This window comes from Hevea brasiliensis, chromosome 2, assembly GCF_030052815.1.
Source record: "Hevea brasiliensis isolate MT/VB/25A 57/8 chromosome 2, ASM3005281v1, whole genome shotgun sequence".
Classification (NCBI taxonomy): domain Eukaryota; kingdom Viridiplantae; phylum Streptophyta; class Magnoliopsida; order Malpighiales; family Euphorbiaceae; genus Hevea; species Hevea brasiliensis.
Genome location: NC_079494.1, coordinates 109,464,383 through 109,478,842, shown reverse-complemented (window position 1 = coordinate 109,478,842; position 14,460 = coordinate 109,464,383). Strand labels below are relative to the sequence as shown.

General features: G+C 26.7%; 1 protein-coding gene across 1 annotated transcript; it reads right to left on the bottom strand.

Annotated features, from left to right (window-relative positions):
- Positions 1–884: 884 nt before the first annotated feature.
- LOC110645652 (histone H2A variant 1) lies at positions 885–3,830 on the bottom strand. Its single transcript, XM_021798877.2, has 3 exons — positions 3,728–3,830; positions 3,290–3,416; positions 885–1,431 (listed from the first exon to the last, which is right to left on the bottom strand). Exons 2-3 carry the CDS (start codon positions 3,407–3,409, stop codon positions 1,135–1,137), a joined length of 417 nt encoding a protein of 138 aa, XP_021654569.1. The 5' UTR covers positions 3,410–3,416; positions 3,728–3,830; the 3' UTR covers positions 885–1,134.
- Between the last annotated feature and the right edge of the window lie 10,630 nt (positions 3,831–14,460).

Sequence of the window (14,460 nt, the reverse complement as noted above, 5' to 3'; positions counted from 1 at the left end):
AATTCTAAAATTTATTCAAAGATTTTGTTGAAATTTATTTAGTTGAATATTTGAAATTTATTTTGAAATTTTGAAAAATTTGTCCACCTTACTTTTGTTATTTTTTTTTTGGGAATTAATTGATTTTGTATATTGCTGGTGACGTTTTGTGATTGTGATTACGGGGAGGCCACGGGCAGTAGTCAGGGGGAGGCCACAGACCTACAGAAGAGATGGTCAGAAGGGAGAGACAGAGCAACAGATAATAAAGAGGATGAGAAAGAGAATTGACTTTTTTCTTTATATTATCGGTAAATGAAAAATTAATAATAATAAATTAGAAGAGTTTTATTGTGAATGAAATAAATATTAAAAATATATATATATTACAAATTAAAATTTAAGAGTTTTATTATGGCAAATGGAGATTAAAACTTGCCCTCAGCCAACGGGAATAATTCTAATATTCGATTGGGCTTTGGCCATATAAGCCTTGTCAAGGAAATAATAGAGCCCAGTCCATGAATGACGTTACCAAATCACCTTTATTAGACGCCAGCGCTACTCTTTTTAACAAGCTGCTATAATAATTTTTATACCATGATATAAATATTTGATTGTGGATTTTTTTTTTTTTTTTATGATTACTTTATTAAAATCAAATTATATTTTATTTTCTCAATAATCACCTTTAAATGATAGAAATAATTATCATTTTATTTATAAAAAAATAAGTATAATTTATAATCATTAAATCATTATTTTTACTTTTTCTTATAATAACAATAATACTAATAATAACATTAGTATGCAATATATAATCTTGGAGCATATAAATATATATATTGTTATTTCTAAAATGCCATTTCACAGCACAGCACAATAGCAAATAAAGTCAAAAGAAATATTAAGATATAAAATTAAGTATTAATCAAGAGAAAGCTAAGAAATTTAACTTGACAATCCAACAAAAAGCAACCCTACTCTAAATAAAGATATACCAGTTTTACAGAACACAATCCTAGATGTCAGAATATTATACATACTTACCAAGATGTCCTAGACGTGCACCAACAAATACCAAACTGACCTACATTATCCTAAACAAGATAGTCACGCAAAACGCATAATTGTTCAGTTGCAAACGACATGAGATCAATCTTTGGTTGTTTTGTTGATCAGAGATTTGTGGATGTGAGGGATCACTCCACCGCCAGCAATAGTTCCCTTGATGAGTGTGTCAAGTTCTTCATCACCTCTAATGGCTAACTGCAGATGCCTTGGTGTGATCCTCTTCACCTTCAAATCCTTGCTCGCATTTCCAGCCAGCTCAAGAACTTCTGCAGTCAGATACTCCAGAATCGAAGCCAAGTAGACTGCGGCAGTTGCCCCAACTCGCCCATTGGCAGATGTCCTTTGCTTCAGATGCCGATGAATTCGACCAACAGGAAACTAAGCACATTCATTCAGAAGGAAAAGATGTCAGAACATGAGGTCTAGCAAAAGAAGCATGCATGTCTTTTTATTCCTGAGAAAACTTAACAGATAGGCACAATATTTATGGGACCTAATAAGCATATCATTGCTTACTTTACTTGAATATCTCTAAATATAGCAACGTTACATCCAACATTTATTATTATACATAAAAGTAAGAAAAATTTTGAGCATATTACAAAAAGTTATATGTGGAGAACAAGTCCGACAATATAAAGTTGGTAAACATTAGAACTCAATCCTAGAAAATCTTAAAGACAACGTGCGATTGCGTGAATTTTAGAGCTCCATAGCAAGTTATTTATATGATATTTCAACATGCATCAAATTTCTTAAGAAAGTAAATCTTGTGAGAGGAAAATCTTATACGATAATTTGAAAATAAAAAGATATCATATTTCTTGTTGCAATCTGCCATTGACTTGGTCCATAAAGGGCTTATAAACAATACTAACATAACTTTCCACTTAGAATATCCACACATCCCAATACATAAACCAAACTAATAACACAGTATATCTTAATTGAGAGAAAAAATATGAAGAAAACTGCCTTGTCAAATGGAAGTTGATTTGGAGCCATCATACATTTTAAGAGACAACCATTCTTTCATCACACTCTCGTTCTTTTTATTTTATTTTGGTCCCTCAGACCTTCACTCTCTATCCACTGGAATGCAAAACTGAACCCCCTTAATATGAATCCCAATTATTTGCTGTTGGGATGTTCCCTAAGAGACCTACTACACACATTATTAAAGGGCATAAACAGACCTTGAGAATTACCAGATCATCATCTCACAGTATGAATAATTCCATGCTGCTCAATCCAAAGTGATATTTTATCTAAGACACATCATGCCCTTTTAATTACCCCTTTTCATTACCCGAGTATCATCTCACAGGATGAATATGGACACAAACACCTAGAAATAACCAGCCAAAGCAAGTCCATTATTTAAGTACTAGGCAATTGCAGCCGTATACAACCAAATTTAAATTGGCCATCGCAGTTCCTTTTAGTGAAAAAAATAAAAATTACTCTTTTAATTCCCTGTTTAGGTTGAGCGCAGCATATTTTATTGATGTACTCATGTATCATCTCATATCATATGTTATAGTTTTTATTGTTAATATATTTGAAAAAATGATATAGTACAATATGATTTAATAATTTTTTTCTTCTTATTTGATTAGATATTATTAATATTTTAAATATATAAATAGTCTAAACACATTTATTTAAATATAATAATAATAATAATAATAATAATAATAATAATAAAGACATCTTTATTAATGTTTTAAATATATAAATTGTCTAAACACATTTATTTAAATAAAATATTAATTTATAAATAATGTTATCATAATAATAAGAATAATAAAGACATATTTTATTCTTTTTAATTAATCACTAAATATAACTTATAAAGCTGATGATTAGAAACCATAATTCTTAGGAACAATATTTTCATATACGTAAAGTCAACATGCAATGCAAAACCATCACAAACCATGATCCCGACATAGTGTTAAAGTGCTCAACACCCATAAAGAATATTCGGTGGTTTACCAAAATAAACTTCCCAAGCATACACTAAAAAATTGATACACCTTGGTTACAAAGCGAAATTTATCAATTACCAAAATAGTAGATTCATCAAAGATCAACCAACACAATCTATATCACCAGGGTACAAGAAAATTGAAACTATACGATGGGTATTCCTCTACAACTGTACAACAATCTTCAAACGAAAAGGGTACAAGAAAATTTTCCAAAGCAATAGAAAATTGCTGGTCAAATTTACCTGAATACCGGCGCGAGAAGACCGGGAAATTGGCCTCTTCTTATCCTTATCTTTGTCCTTGTCCTTGTTAGCTGCGGTGGTTTTAGCTGCCAAAAGCCCTTTCCCTCCTTTTCCAGCCATCTTTCACCTATTATTATTATTTTTTTTTTCAAATTTGAAACGTTAAAAGCAATATCAATCTGGGAAGAACAAGAAAATTTTCAAGAATTAAAATTCTTTAAAAAACCAAGAGCAAAATGTAGTTGGAAATTATATACAAAATGAGGCCAGCCAAAAACGAAAGCCCCATTTATATTTCAAAATCAAAAACAAAACTTTTCTTCTAGTTTTCACAGATAAAAGATTCAACCGCAAGAAAAATCTTAGATCTGATTGGAATTATAGAAAATTTCACAGGCACAGAAAAAATCATAGTGAGAGAGAGAGAGAGAGAGAGACCTGATAAATGGGAAGAAAGGATAGTGGAGATTGAAAGTGAGAGGTGAATTTTTGGATTTTATATTTTATTGCGAATTTATGGAGGCAGGAATTTGAATCTTGGAAAGCAAAAAGAGCGGTTTAATTTGGGTGGGAAATTTGCAAATTTTGGATTTCGAAATTCTTTTCTTTTTGCTTATCCGTCCCTTGTCTTCTTATTATTTCCGTTCATATCCATAGACTTGAATTAATTTCCCAACTGGACCTTTGTGGATAATTGGACCCACTAGGGTGAATCTACCAAAACCATCGAATATTGCATCGTATAATTTAGAAAAATTAAAAAAAATTAAAATTAAGAGGACATTTGGTTAAGGATACGTAATTAAGTATTATATTTATTAAAATGAAGATAATGCTGATCATTTTAAAATTTTTTAAAATAATATAATTTTTTATTTAATGAAATAATAATTTTAGAATAGGAAAATAAATTATGAATAAAAATACCTTTGTGACTTTTAACTGTTTTTTTAATTTATAAATTAAATTAAACATTAATTTTAGTAGGCTTACCTAATTTATAAATTAAATTAAATACTCTATAAATCAAACTAATTTAATAATATATTTATAAATTTTTAATTAATTGATTTAATTCATTTAAAATATTAAAAAATTAAATTAATCAAACTTATCAAAATTTTAAAGAAAAATTATTATTTAATTTCTATATTTTAATAAAATTAATTATTTAGTCTCTGTATTTTAAAAAATATACTATTTAATCCTTATAAAAACTTTCATTAAATTATTCAGTCTCTACGTCAAATTTTTTGTTAGTTAATATTGATCAATCTACTATTTAATCCATTTATTTTAGTAAAACTAATTAGTTACTTTCTATATTTTAGAAAAACATATTAGTTAGTCCCTATAATTTGACTCTATTATTTATGTAGTTTCATAATTTTTTTTATACTTCAATTATTTTAATTCTATTACTTTTATTTATTTCTTATCTTTTATTATTTTTCTCTCCATGTTTCTTTCCTCTACACCCACACTCTTCTCTTTCTTATTCTCTCTTTGTTTTCATCTGTCAAATAAAAATGGTGTAAGTTGTCTATACAAAAAAGTTAATTAGTTTCTTGAAATTTTCAAATAATTAAGAAAAATTATTTTTAAGTAGAGAAAATATAAAAATAGTGTCCAAAGAATTGATATTTAAAAAAAATATAAATTAAGATTTAGTATTTATATAGTAAAATTTTTATTTTTATCTATTAATATATTTTTTAAAATATATAAACTAATTAATTAGTTTTTTTAAAATAAATAAATTAAATAATAGTATAAATAGTTTAAGTAATGAAAAATTTGATGAAGAGATTAAATAATTTAATGAAAATTTTTATATATACTAAATAGTATATTTTTAGTTTCATTTAACATACAATAATTAAATAATAATTTTTTAAATTTTAAAATCCATATAACGTTTGGCCTATATCCTACTATGTTTTATGGTCGTTAAGGGCTAAAAGTCTAGTGGATCAAAAAGTCAAAACCAAGAGTTAAATATCAAACTCCCCTCTTCTGATTGAAATTTGTTGTTGAAAATTTTGTATGGTTGATAATTGGCTTTTTCATGAGATTTGATTGTTGGACGTTGATTTGAAAATTGAAGCTATTTGTTGTTTTTTTTTATATAATTTGAAGATTAAAGTGGTGATTTTTTTTATAAAAAAAAAAAAGTAATTTTGTTGTGCTAATCATGTTGTTCTAATGAATATGAGAAGGCAACCAATAATTTATGAAAACTGAATATAGTTGAAAAAAAAAAAAACAAAAACTTTAATGAAGATGAGAAGGCAACCAATAATTTATGAAAACTGAATATAGTGGCTCAGGCGTTGATCAGGTAGCAGTCCCGTCCTATATAAAACATGATGTGGGCTTGGTCCAAGACATTGTTCTCTTTGGATTGGATTGTGTTGGACAAGGATTTCTTCAATACGCACAGTGAAGTCAGGCCTGAATTTGAGTGATAATAATTATATACATCAGCAACACTAAAAAATAATAATTTTCTTTTATTTTAAAAAATGTGAGATTATGTATTTAGAGAGAGTGTAAATATACATAAGGTGCAAGGAATAATATTTTTTTATTCAATAAAGCAAAGTTTGGCCAATTGACTTTTCTTTCTTTTTTTTTTTTTAATTTTTCTTTCATTTGAATCATAATAAAGAGATAAGATTAAGATGAGGGGATTATGTTTTCCTTTATCTTATCCCTTTTTTTGTCAAAAGTTTGCAATCTAAAAGTGTTAAAATTTGGAAGAACTGTTTAATTTAATTATTAAATATTATCGATGATTGATTATTATAGTTGATAATTACTAATTAATTATAATTAAATTATGTTAAGTGTTTAATAAAATTATATTTAATTATTATTATTAATAAGTATATATTATAAATTTTAAATTTATTAAAATAAATATATAAATATTAAATTATTATATTATATTATTTATTTTATTATTAAAATAGGTAAATAAATAGCAAATATTATAAAAATATTTTATAATTAAAATATATCAAATTTAATTTTAAATTAATTTAAAATTCTCTTTAATTAATATATTCAACAATATTTTAATAATAAATCAAGTAAGTCATTTTAACTTAATTATAAATTTTTTGCAAAAAATTAAAAAATAAAAATATAATTATATATTATTTTTTTATTTAAATTATTACATGGAACTTATGACTGTTTTACACAATGCATAAACACTGATTTTTAATTTAATTTAATTAAATTAATGCTTCTCAATAAACTGATTATACTGATGTGAAAATTATATTAATAAAAGGGAAAAAGCATTGTGCGCCTTTTATTGATAAAGCTACAAATAAAAAACCTTTTCTCACATGCTTTTCGTATTATAATTATTTTTATTAAATAATAAAAAATAATACAACGATTTATAAAGAATTTTATTTGTAAAACTAATAAAAATAATAATTAATTTTATTATTTAAATATTTATCGATTATAATTATATTTAACAGCTAAATTAAACACCGTCAAATGTACTACTGCTAGCTCCTTTTTCAACACTGTCATAGGATGGGCACACATCACTTGTTGAAAGACACATCAAATTTTCTCATCAAGCCAACAGAAATTCAAAACCAGGGGCCTAAAATTTGATGCACAGTGGGTTGATGATGTATAAGCAAGTGCCTGACTGTGACTTATCACCTAACGTCACAAACAAAAATAATGAAACAACTCGGCTTAAAAAGGGGATTAAAAAGAGTAAATAGTAGTAAAGCACCATAAATATCATGTTTAATATAAATTTTCATTAAAAGGGTGACCTTAGCATATTATTTTTTACCCTTCCCCTGTTAGTTTCACCCTTCAATAGAATATGGTAGAAATAGACATGCAGCACAAAGATAATAATTGGCAATTTGACAGTGAAAGGAAGAGATGCATACCATAGAAATGCACTAAAGACTAAAGTCTAGAGTGGATCCCATGGTAGATTTGACATGTTATCTACCACCACAAATTTGCATCAATTGAATTGAAAGAGGACCCATATTAGGTCTCATATTCATATGCAAACCTGATTTTCACCCCCTATTTTTGATCTTTTCTTTCTTGTTTTTTTTTTTGGGATGGATGCATGGTCTTTGTCAGGCAATGATCCAAATGAATTCATGGGCTAAGGTAACTTCATGCTCAACAACTGAGAAAGGAGCCCAACTTTATTTTCCTTAGTAAACTCATACGACAAATCAATCAATAGATTCGTCCTTTCTTCTGTTAGGGCCACCATGAATCCCCCACGCATGCCCCTGCTGTTCTTTCCTTCTTTAACTACTCGGCCCAATGGGTATCGAAATCAGTGGCTATCGATGCTTACATCATCTTTCCTTTTCGCTGCCCTTGGAAAATTTTCACCGTTGGGTTTGCACATTCAAATCGAAATCAGTACTTGAATTGAAATTAAACAGAATAAAAAAATAAAATTATGAATTTTCAATTTTATTTGATTCATTGTGAAATTAAAATTATATTCCTTTTCAAAAGTGTTCTCACATATATAGATTATAAAATTGAAATTAAATTTATTTTATATTTTATAAAAATTAATTTAAAATTATTATATATATATTTTATTTTTAATTTTAATTAATTATAAAGAAATATTAAAAATATTTTTGCTTTTTAATTTTAATCAATTATAAAATTTCAATTTTATTTAATTAAAACAAAATAATATTTTTTTTTGCATTTTATAATTTAAATAATTAAAATTAATTTTCATTGTAATTTTTTTAATTTTAATTATTTATATAAAATATAAAAATAATATTTTATACTTTTAATTATTACTATTTTTTTTAAACGTGCATTACGCTTTTTTTGTATTTATTGTCTCTATTCATAATTTAATATTTTTTACATATTATTATTTATTAATTTTTTACATTATATAATATTATTATAATATATTAATTATTATTATTATGATAACATAATAATTTTTCATTTTTAGTAATATTTATGTTGTATATGAACCTATGTTTTCATATTAAATTAATAAAAATAAAAGTATATCAATAGAAATAAAAAATTATAAAGATAAAATTTATAATAAAAAATTTGTAATTTTTATAATTATAAGTACTTTGTAAATATATAAATTAATTAATTTTTATCATTTTATAATTTTTATAAAATATATATAATTAACATTAAAAACCTAAATTCAATTTAACATAATTTTGTATAATATTGATTTTTTTATTTTTTTATTTTTAATTTATTTTTTAATTTTATTTAATAAAATTAATTGTGCACATCTATATCAATAAGTATTTATATTATTAATTTTTATTTGATATATAATATTTTACATAATTTTATATTTTTTTTATGATACGAAGAAAAACTTTAAAATTAAAATTGAAAAATATATTAATACTAATAAATTATTTATAAATAATAAATTAACAACTAAAATATTCTTTTTGTATAAAAAAAATTAATGTTAATAGAATAAAAAATACTTAAGTTAATATATTATTATTTTTAATTGAAATAATTATAATAAAAATCGTATACACAACTAATTTATAACTTATTTTTAAATTAAAATTTTTATAATTATTTTTTTTTAGAAAATATCAAATTTTAATAAAAAAGTCATTAAATTCATATAAATAAAAATTTTATTAAATAATATGGTGCTTGTATTAATATAAAAAATATTTATTTTTTAATCAAATCATTAATTTATGTTTATATTTAAATATAATTTTATTAAATTGAAATAAAAATTCTACATTCAAAAGTATGATATCTAATTTTTTTTATATATATTCACTATTTATTAAGTTAGGATAACATTATAATATTAAAAAATTAAAAATATTATTACTTTTTTTATATGTACAAATATTAATATTTTTAAATTTTTTATAACATATCATCTAAAAAAAATAGTATAATCAACTTATTAATCATATTAAGTTTCTAACTAAAATTTTTAAATAATATATATTTATCTATTTAAATATTTTTTCTTATATATATATATATATATATATATATATATATTTTATGCTTTGCACATAGCTATATATTATTTAAATTTTTTTAGATTCATAGAATTTTAATATATATTACATATTAATTAAATATTTATTTTTAAATCAATGAATAAGAATTTTTTAATTCGTTATATATATATATATAACGAATTAGTAGTATTTAATTAAAATTTATAAATTTAAATTTAATTATGACTAATTTATATATTAATGTAATAATTAAAATTTTTTAAAATATATATAATTAAGAGAAATATAAAATTATTTTATATGAAATATTTTTTAATGAACTTATAAGAAATTTAATTAAATAAAAATTTAAAAAATATTAATAAAAGAATTCATATATTTGGTTAATAAAAATTAATATATTTTTTGTTCTTTTATGTGAATTCAAATATAATTATATTAAAATAATTTTACATAAATAATTATAAGATATAAATAAAAATTTATTAGGATTCATTAAGAAAGTTAGATAAATAAAATATCTTACTATTTTTGTAAATAATAAATTAGGTTATCAATTCGGATTAATGGGTCATGATCGTGTCGTGTTAATACGCGATACGAATACGATTAAGGTCAACATAAACACGACACGATTAACAAATCATATCAAAAATTTAACACAATAACACGGCCCTTCTATTATACGGGTTACATGATACGACACGATTAATATTAAATTATATTAGGTATATTCAACACGGCACGACCTATTTTACACAAAATAATCCATTTAACACTGTTTGACACGACTTAACTCATTTAACACGCTATATAAGTCGGTTCATAGGTCACAGTGGGTTAAATGGGTTAGTGGATCATGGATCAACACGTGATACGAATATTAAATCGTGCCATAAACGTGTCAAGTCGGGTTAGCGGGTTAACTCGTGACACGACATAATTATAACCGTGTCATAAATGGGCAGACACGATTCAACACGAACACGAATAAGTCTAACCCAAATCCTATATTTTTGTGTCGTATTCACGGATCGTGTCCAAAATTACCACCTCTATAATAAATCATGAAAGTATTTTTATAAAAATTTATTTAAAATTATATTATAATAAAAATTTAATTAAGTAGACTTTAAATATAAGTAGGACTAAAATTTTTATATTTATATAAAATTTAAAATTATATAGATAATTAAATTTTTAGTCATAAAAATTTTAAATTTATATAAACTCTAAAATTAAATTAAATATTAAAAAATATAAACTAACGTTATTTCTTTACACATTTATATATTATATAAATAGATATATAGATAATTATTTTCCATTTTAAACTTTACTTTTAATTAATTATATGACAATTTAAAATATTATTTTATATTTTATTCTATTATTTTAATTTAAAATTTTAATTAATTATATGAAAATATAAAAATAATATTTTTTATTATTATATTTTTAATTTATATTTTAATTAATTATATAAAAATACAAAATATTATTTTAAAATCTTATTTTAATTAACAACATGACAATAAGTTAATTCATAAAAACTTGAAATTTCTTAGTGAGGATATCCATATTGAAACAGTACCTGAAAAAAAAATGCATATTTTAAAATGGGAATGGAATTTATTCTTTTTGGGGATACAATTAAAAAGACAAACAGTATATGGGAAATGAACATTCATGAAAATTTGCCCTCAGAGCTGTTCTATGTTATCATGCATGCACGGGAAAGTGAAAGCCGATGTGAAGGAATGCACCGACATGTCAAGGAGAGTCTACAGTTTTTGATTGACGTGTGAAATCTGCAGGCTGCAGCCCAATTATGGAACATTTTACAAATTAGGTTGTCGACAGACCAAATTCACAATCGTATCTCTCAATTTTTGATTCTGGCTATATATTCTACTCTTCTTGGATTTCTTCTCCCTGGACCACCCCCAGCTTCATCTCTTCTGAAGCTGACAAGCCTCTGGTGAATGTGCTTTTGCCTTTTGGCTTCAGCTGTGAACATTTATTTTACTTTATTGGTTAAACGAACGAAACTGGGTAAAGGAAAGCAATTCGTTCAGAACAAAATCCATTGAACCGATTACAAAATACGATTGCTTGCTCTTTTTACAAAGTAAATAAAGAATATTACTTCTCTTGTCATGCATTACAAGTACATTTTAATAATAATAAATTTAAATAGAATTAATTACTTAATTCAATGACAGTGAAATAACTATATATGTGAAAAGGACTTTGACATCCTCTTTAAAAATTATAAAATGAAATTTGACTTAATTAATAAGCAAGTTATATTATATAATATTTTCTTCAGTGTTTTCAATTAAAGTTTTTATTGAAATGAAACGTTAGAAATTAGATTAATTATTTTTTTTAAAGTTAAAGACGTAAGCATTACATATAATATAATTTAAGTATTTAAAAAATAAATTTATCTGAATTATAATTAGTTTTGCATTATTTATATTTCAAGCCTAAGGTGTGAGATCCTATTGATAGTAAAATTAATTCATGGTTTAAAAATTTTAAAAATGAAAATTTTAATTAAATTGAATTTTATTTGATGAGTTCAAATATTTAGTGTCGACACCATATTTTGGCCGATCCCCGAAATCAATAAACTTTGAAACCGATCCCCAGCACGAGTCTCCCTTTGCCAGCCAATCACATTTCCGATCTATCCTCAAAAGGAATCGAATCAATACTAAGTCCCCATATCATTTAAAGCCTCACCGATCTCTCAAACCAATTGTCAAGTCTCCTGACCAATCAATTACATTTTCAATCTCTTGTCTAGCGAAACCAAACCAACGTCAGGTCTTCATGCCACCAGTCTTATTGCCGATCTCCCTTTTAAAAGTTTGGGGATAATTGTCTGATAAAGTTAAGGTTCTAATCCGGTTTAAGGATGATTCCAATATTAAGTGTTCAAATCAAGTTTTTAATTTTAATCAAGTCCCATTTGGCGTTTGCCGATCTCTTGCTTACAATGTTTTCCGACCTCTTACACTTAGATTAATAATCACTTTTAGCTGTTGTTCTAATATGTTCAGACAATCAAGTGCTTATGCAACTTAGATACTTTCCGATCTCATCCAAGCATTGAACAAAAAAAAAGGAATTTCATTTCATTTCAAATATATACAAGTCATTCGACTGGAGGATCACCTCCAGCCTGTTCTACTTTTTGTTCACCCCCTCTATCACCTTCGGCCTCCTCCTCGCTATCCTCTTCGTCCTGGGGAGCCAGATCCACCATCCAGGAGAAGTCCTCCTCGGGATACCGCTTCCTGAGCTCGGCCAAGAGATCCCCATGAGCGTTCACATAAGTACCGCCCTCCCTGGTTGTCACGACCCAACCTATGGGCCGGATCGGCACTAGGACCTGGGCCAGCCTAAAGCCCCCGAGGCCCGTAGTAAGCCTAACTGTTCATTTACCCAATTCTAAGGCCCATTTGAGCCCAATTTCAAGAAAACAAACGGACAGAGTCCGGCCATAAAATGGACTTTCCAACGGGTAGTTTTTGACTCACCCGACCTGTAAACACAATATATAGTCATTTGGAGAGCTCAGCTCACCCTCCACATACTCATCAACATAAAAATAAATGGGAGCTCAGCTCCTTCATCCAATCCATCAAACATGCATAGCATATTAAGTTTACAGGTCCCAAAATAATAATTTAGTTTACAGACCCAAATCAAATAAACATTTCTAACACATGCGGAAATTCTAGGAGTAAATAAAATTACAAAACTATTGATAAACAACCTGCAAAGGAGAAAAGAATGTAAACAACAATAAAATCCTCTCAGCCTTGAAAAAAATATTGAACAGGAGTGAGCGTTCGACTCAGAGAGTAAAATATCAATTTTAACCATAATCTCTATAACTATCTAGTACTAATGCAACCTGTGGAGTGAAATGCAACAGCAACAATATTTTCACATCATAATATCAAGAAGGTAATTTGGAGCACTCACACACCCTGTAGTATCAATCATAACATATGGGAGCTGATCCCCTATACAGCTCTCTTAAATCCAACCTGGTGCCAGCGAATTACTCAAGCTCGGACTTCCACTTAATAACCAAATCGAGGGTCCCAGCGAATTACTCAAGCCGTGACTACCCCTCGAAGGATCGGGTCCCAGCGAATTACTCAAGCCGTGACTACCCCGTCCTGTCCATAGTCCACACCACATCACACACACGCCAACGCACGCACACTGCTCCAAATTACCACAACAACATCCATGGCACATCAACAGTTATGAATGCAACATAAATCGTGCCTAGAGTTTAACTACATAAATATATGCATATAAGTGATGCATGGGCATGCTTGAACATATAATAATAGTGAAATTACAATTAAAATTAATATTTTACTCACAGACTTGACGATGGTCACTGAGGCGGCTGGGCGGAGGAAGAAGGCATCGCTCACGACAATTTTATTACAATCATTGAATAAATTTGACTCAATACAAACAAAGAAAAGACCAATACGTCCTAAGTCGTGCGAAAATCGGAAGAGTCTCCCTATACCTAGGACCTACCCAACTGCAAAAGGGCTTAAAACACACTTCTATACTCACAATCCATATATCCACAACTCAATCACATCACACAGCCCCTCTGGGCCCATCAAATCAATCATCCATCACAATATGTAAAATTTCAATTTAGTCCTTATAATTGACCATTTTTGCAAAAGCGCCCAAATAAGCTCTAAAAATTCTAAAACTTTGCCCAGATGTACTTAGCAATATTACTAAGCTATTGCAAAAAGAATCATAATTTTCTAAGCTACCACGAATATTTTACGGATTTTTAATCATATTTAAGCACTAGAAAATTACGTAAAAACAAGGTTCGGGTTTACCTTTGCGATTCCGACTTGGAACGCGCTTGGGACGTCGACAATGGGGCTAGCCAAAACCTCGGTCCAATTCGAGACTTTTCCAGAACAGATGCATCAGTCGAATTTCACGCACCGGTCCAATCGCCGAATTTCCGCGAATTGAGGATACTTACACGAAGCCCAATAATAATATATAAAATCAGGGGTGTTACATTCTTCCCCCCTTACAGAAAATTCGTCCTCGAATTTTTACACA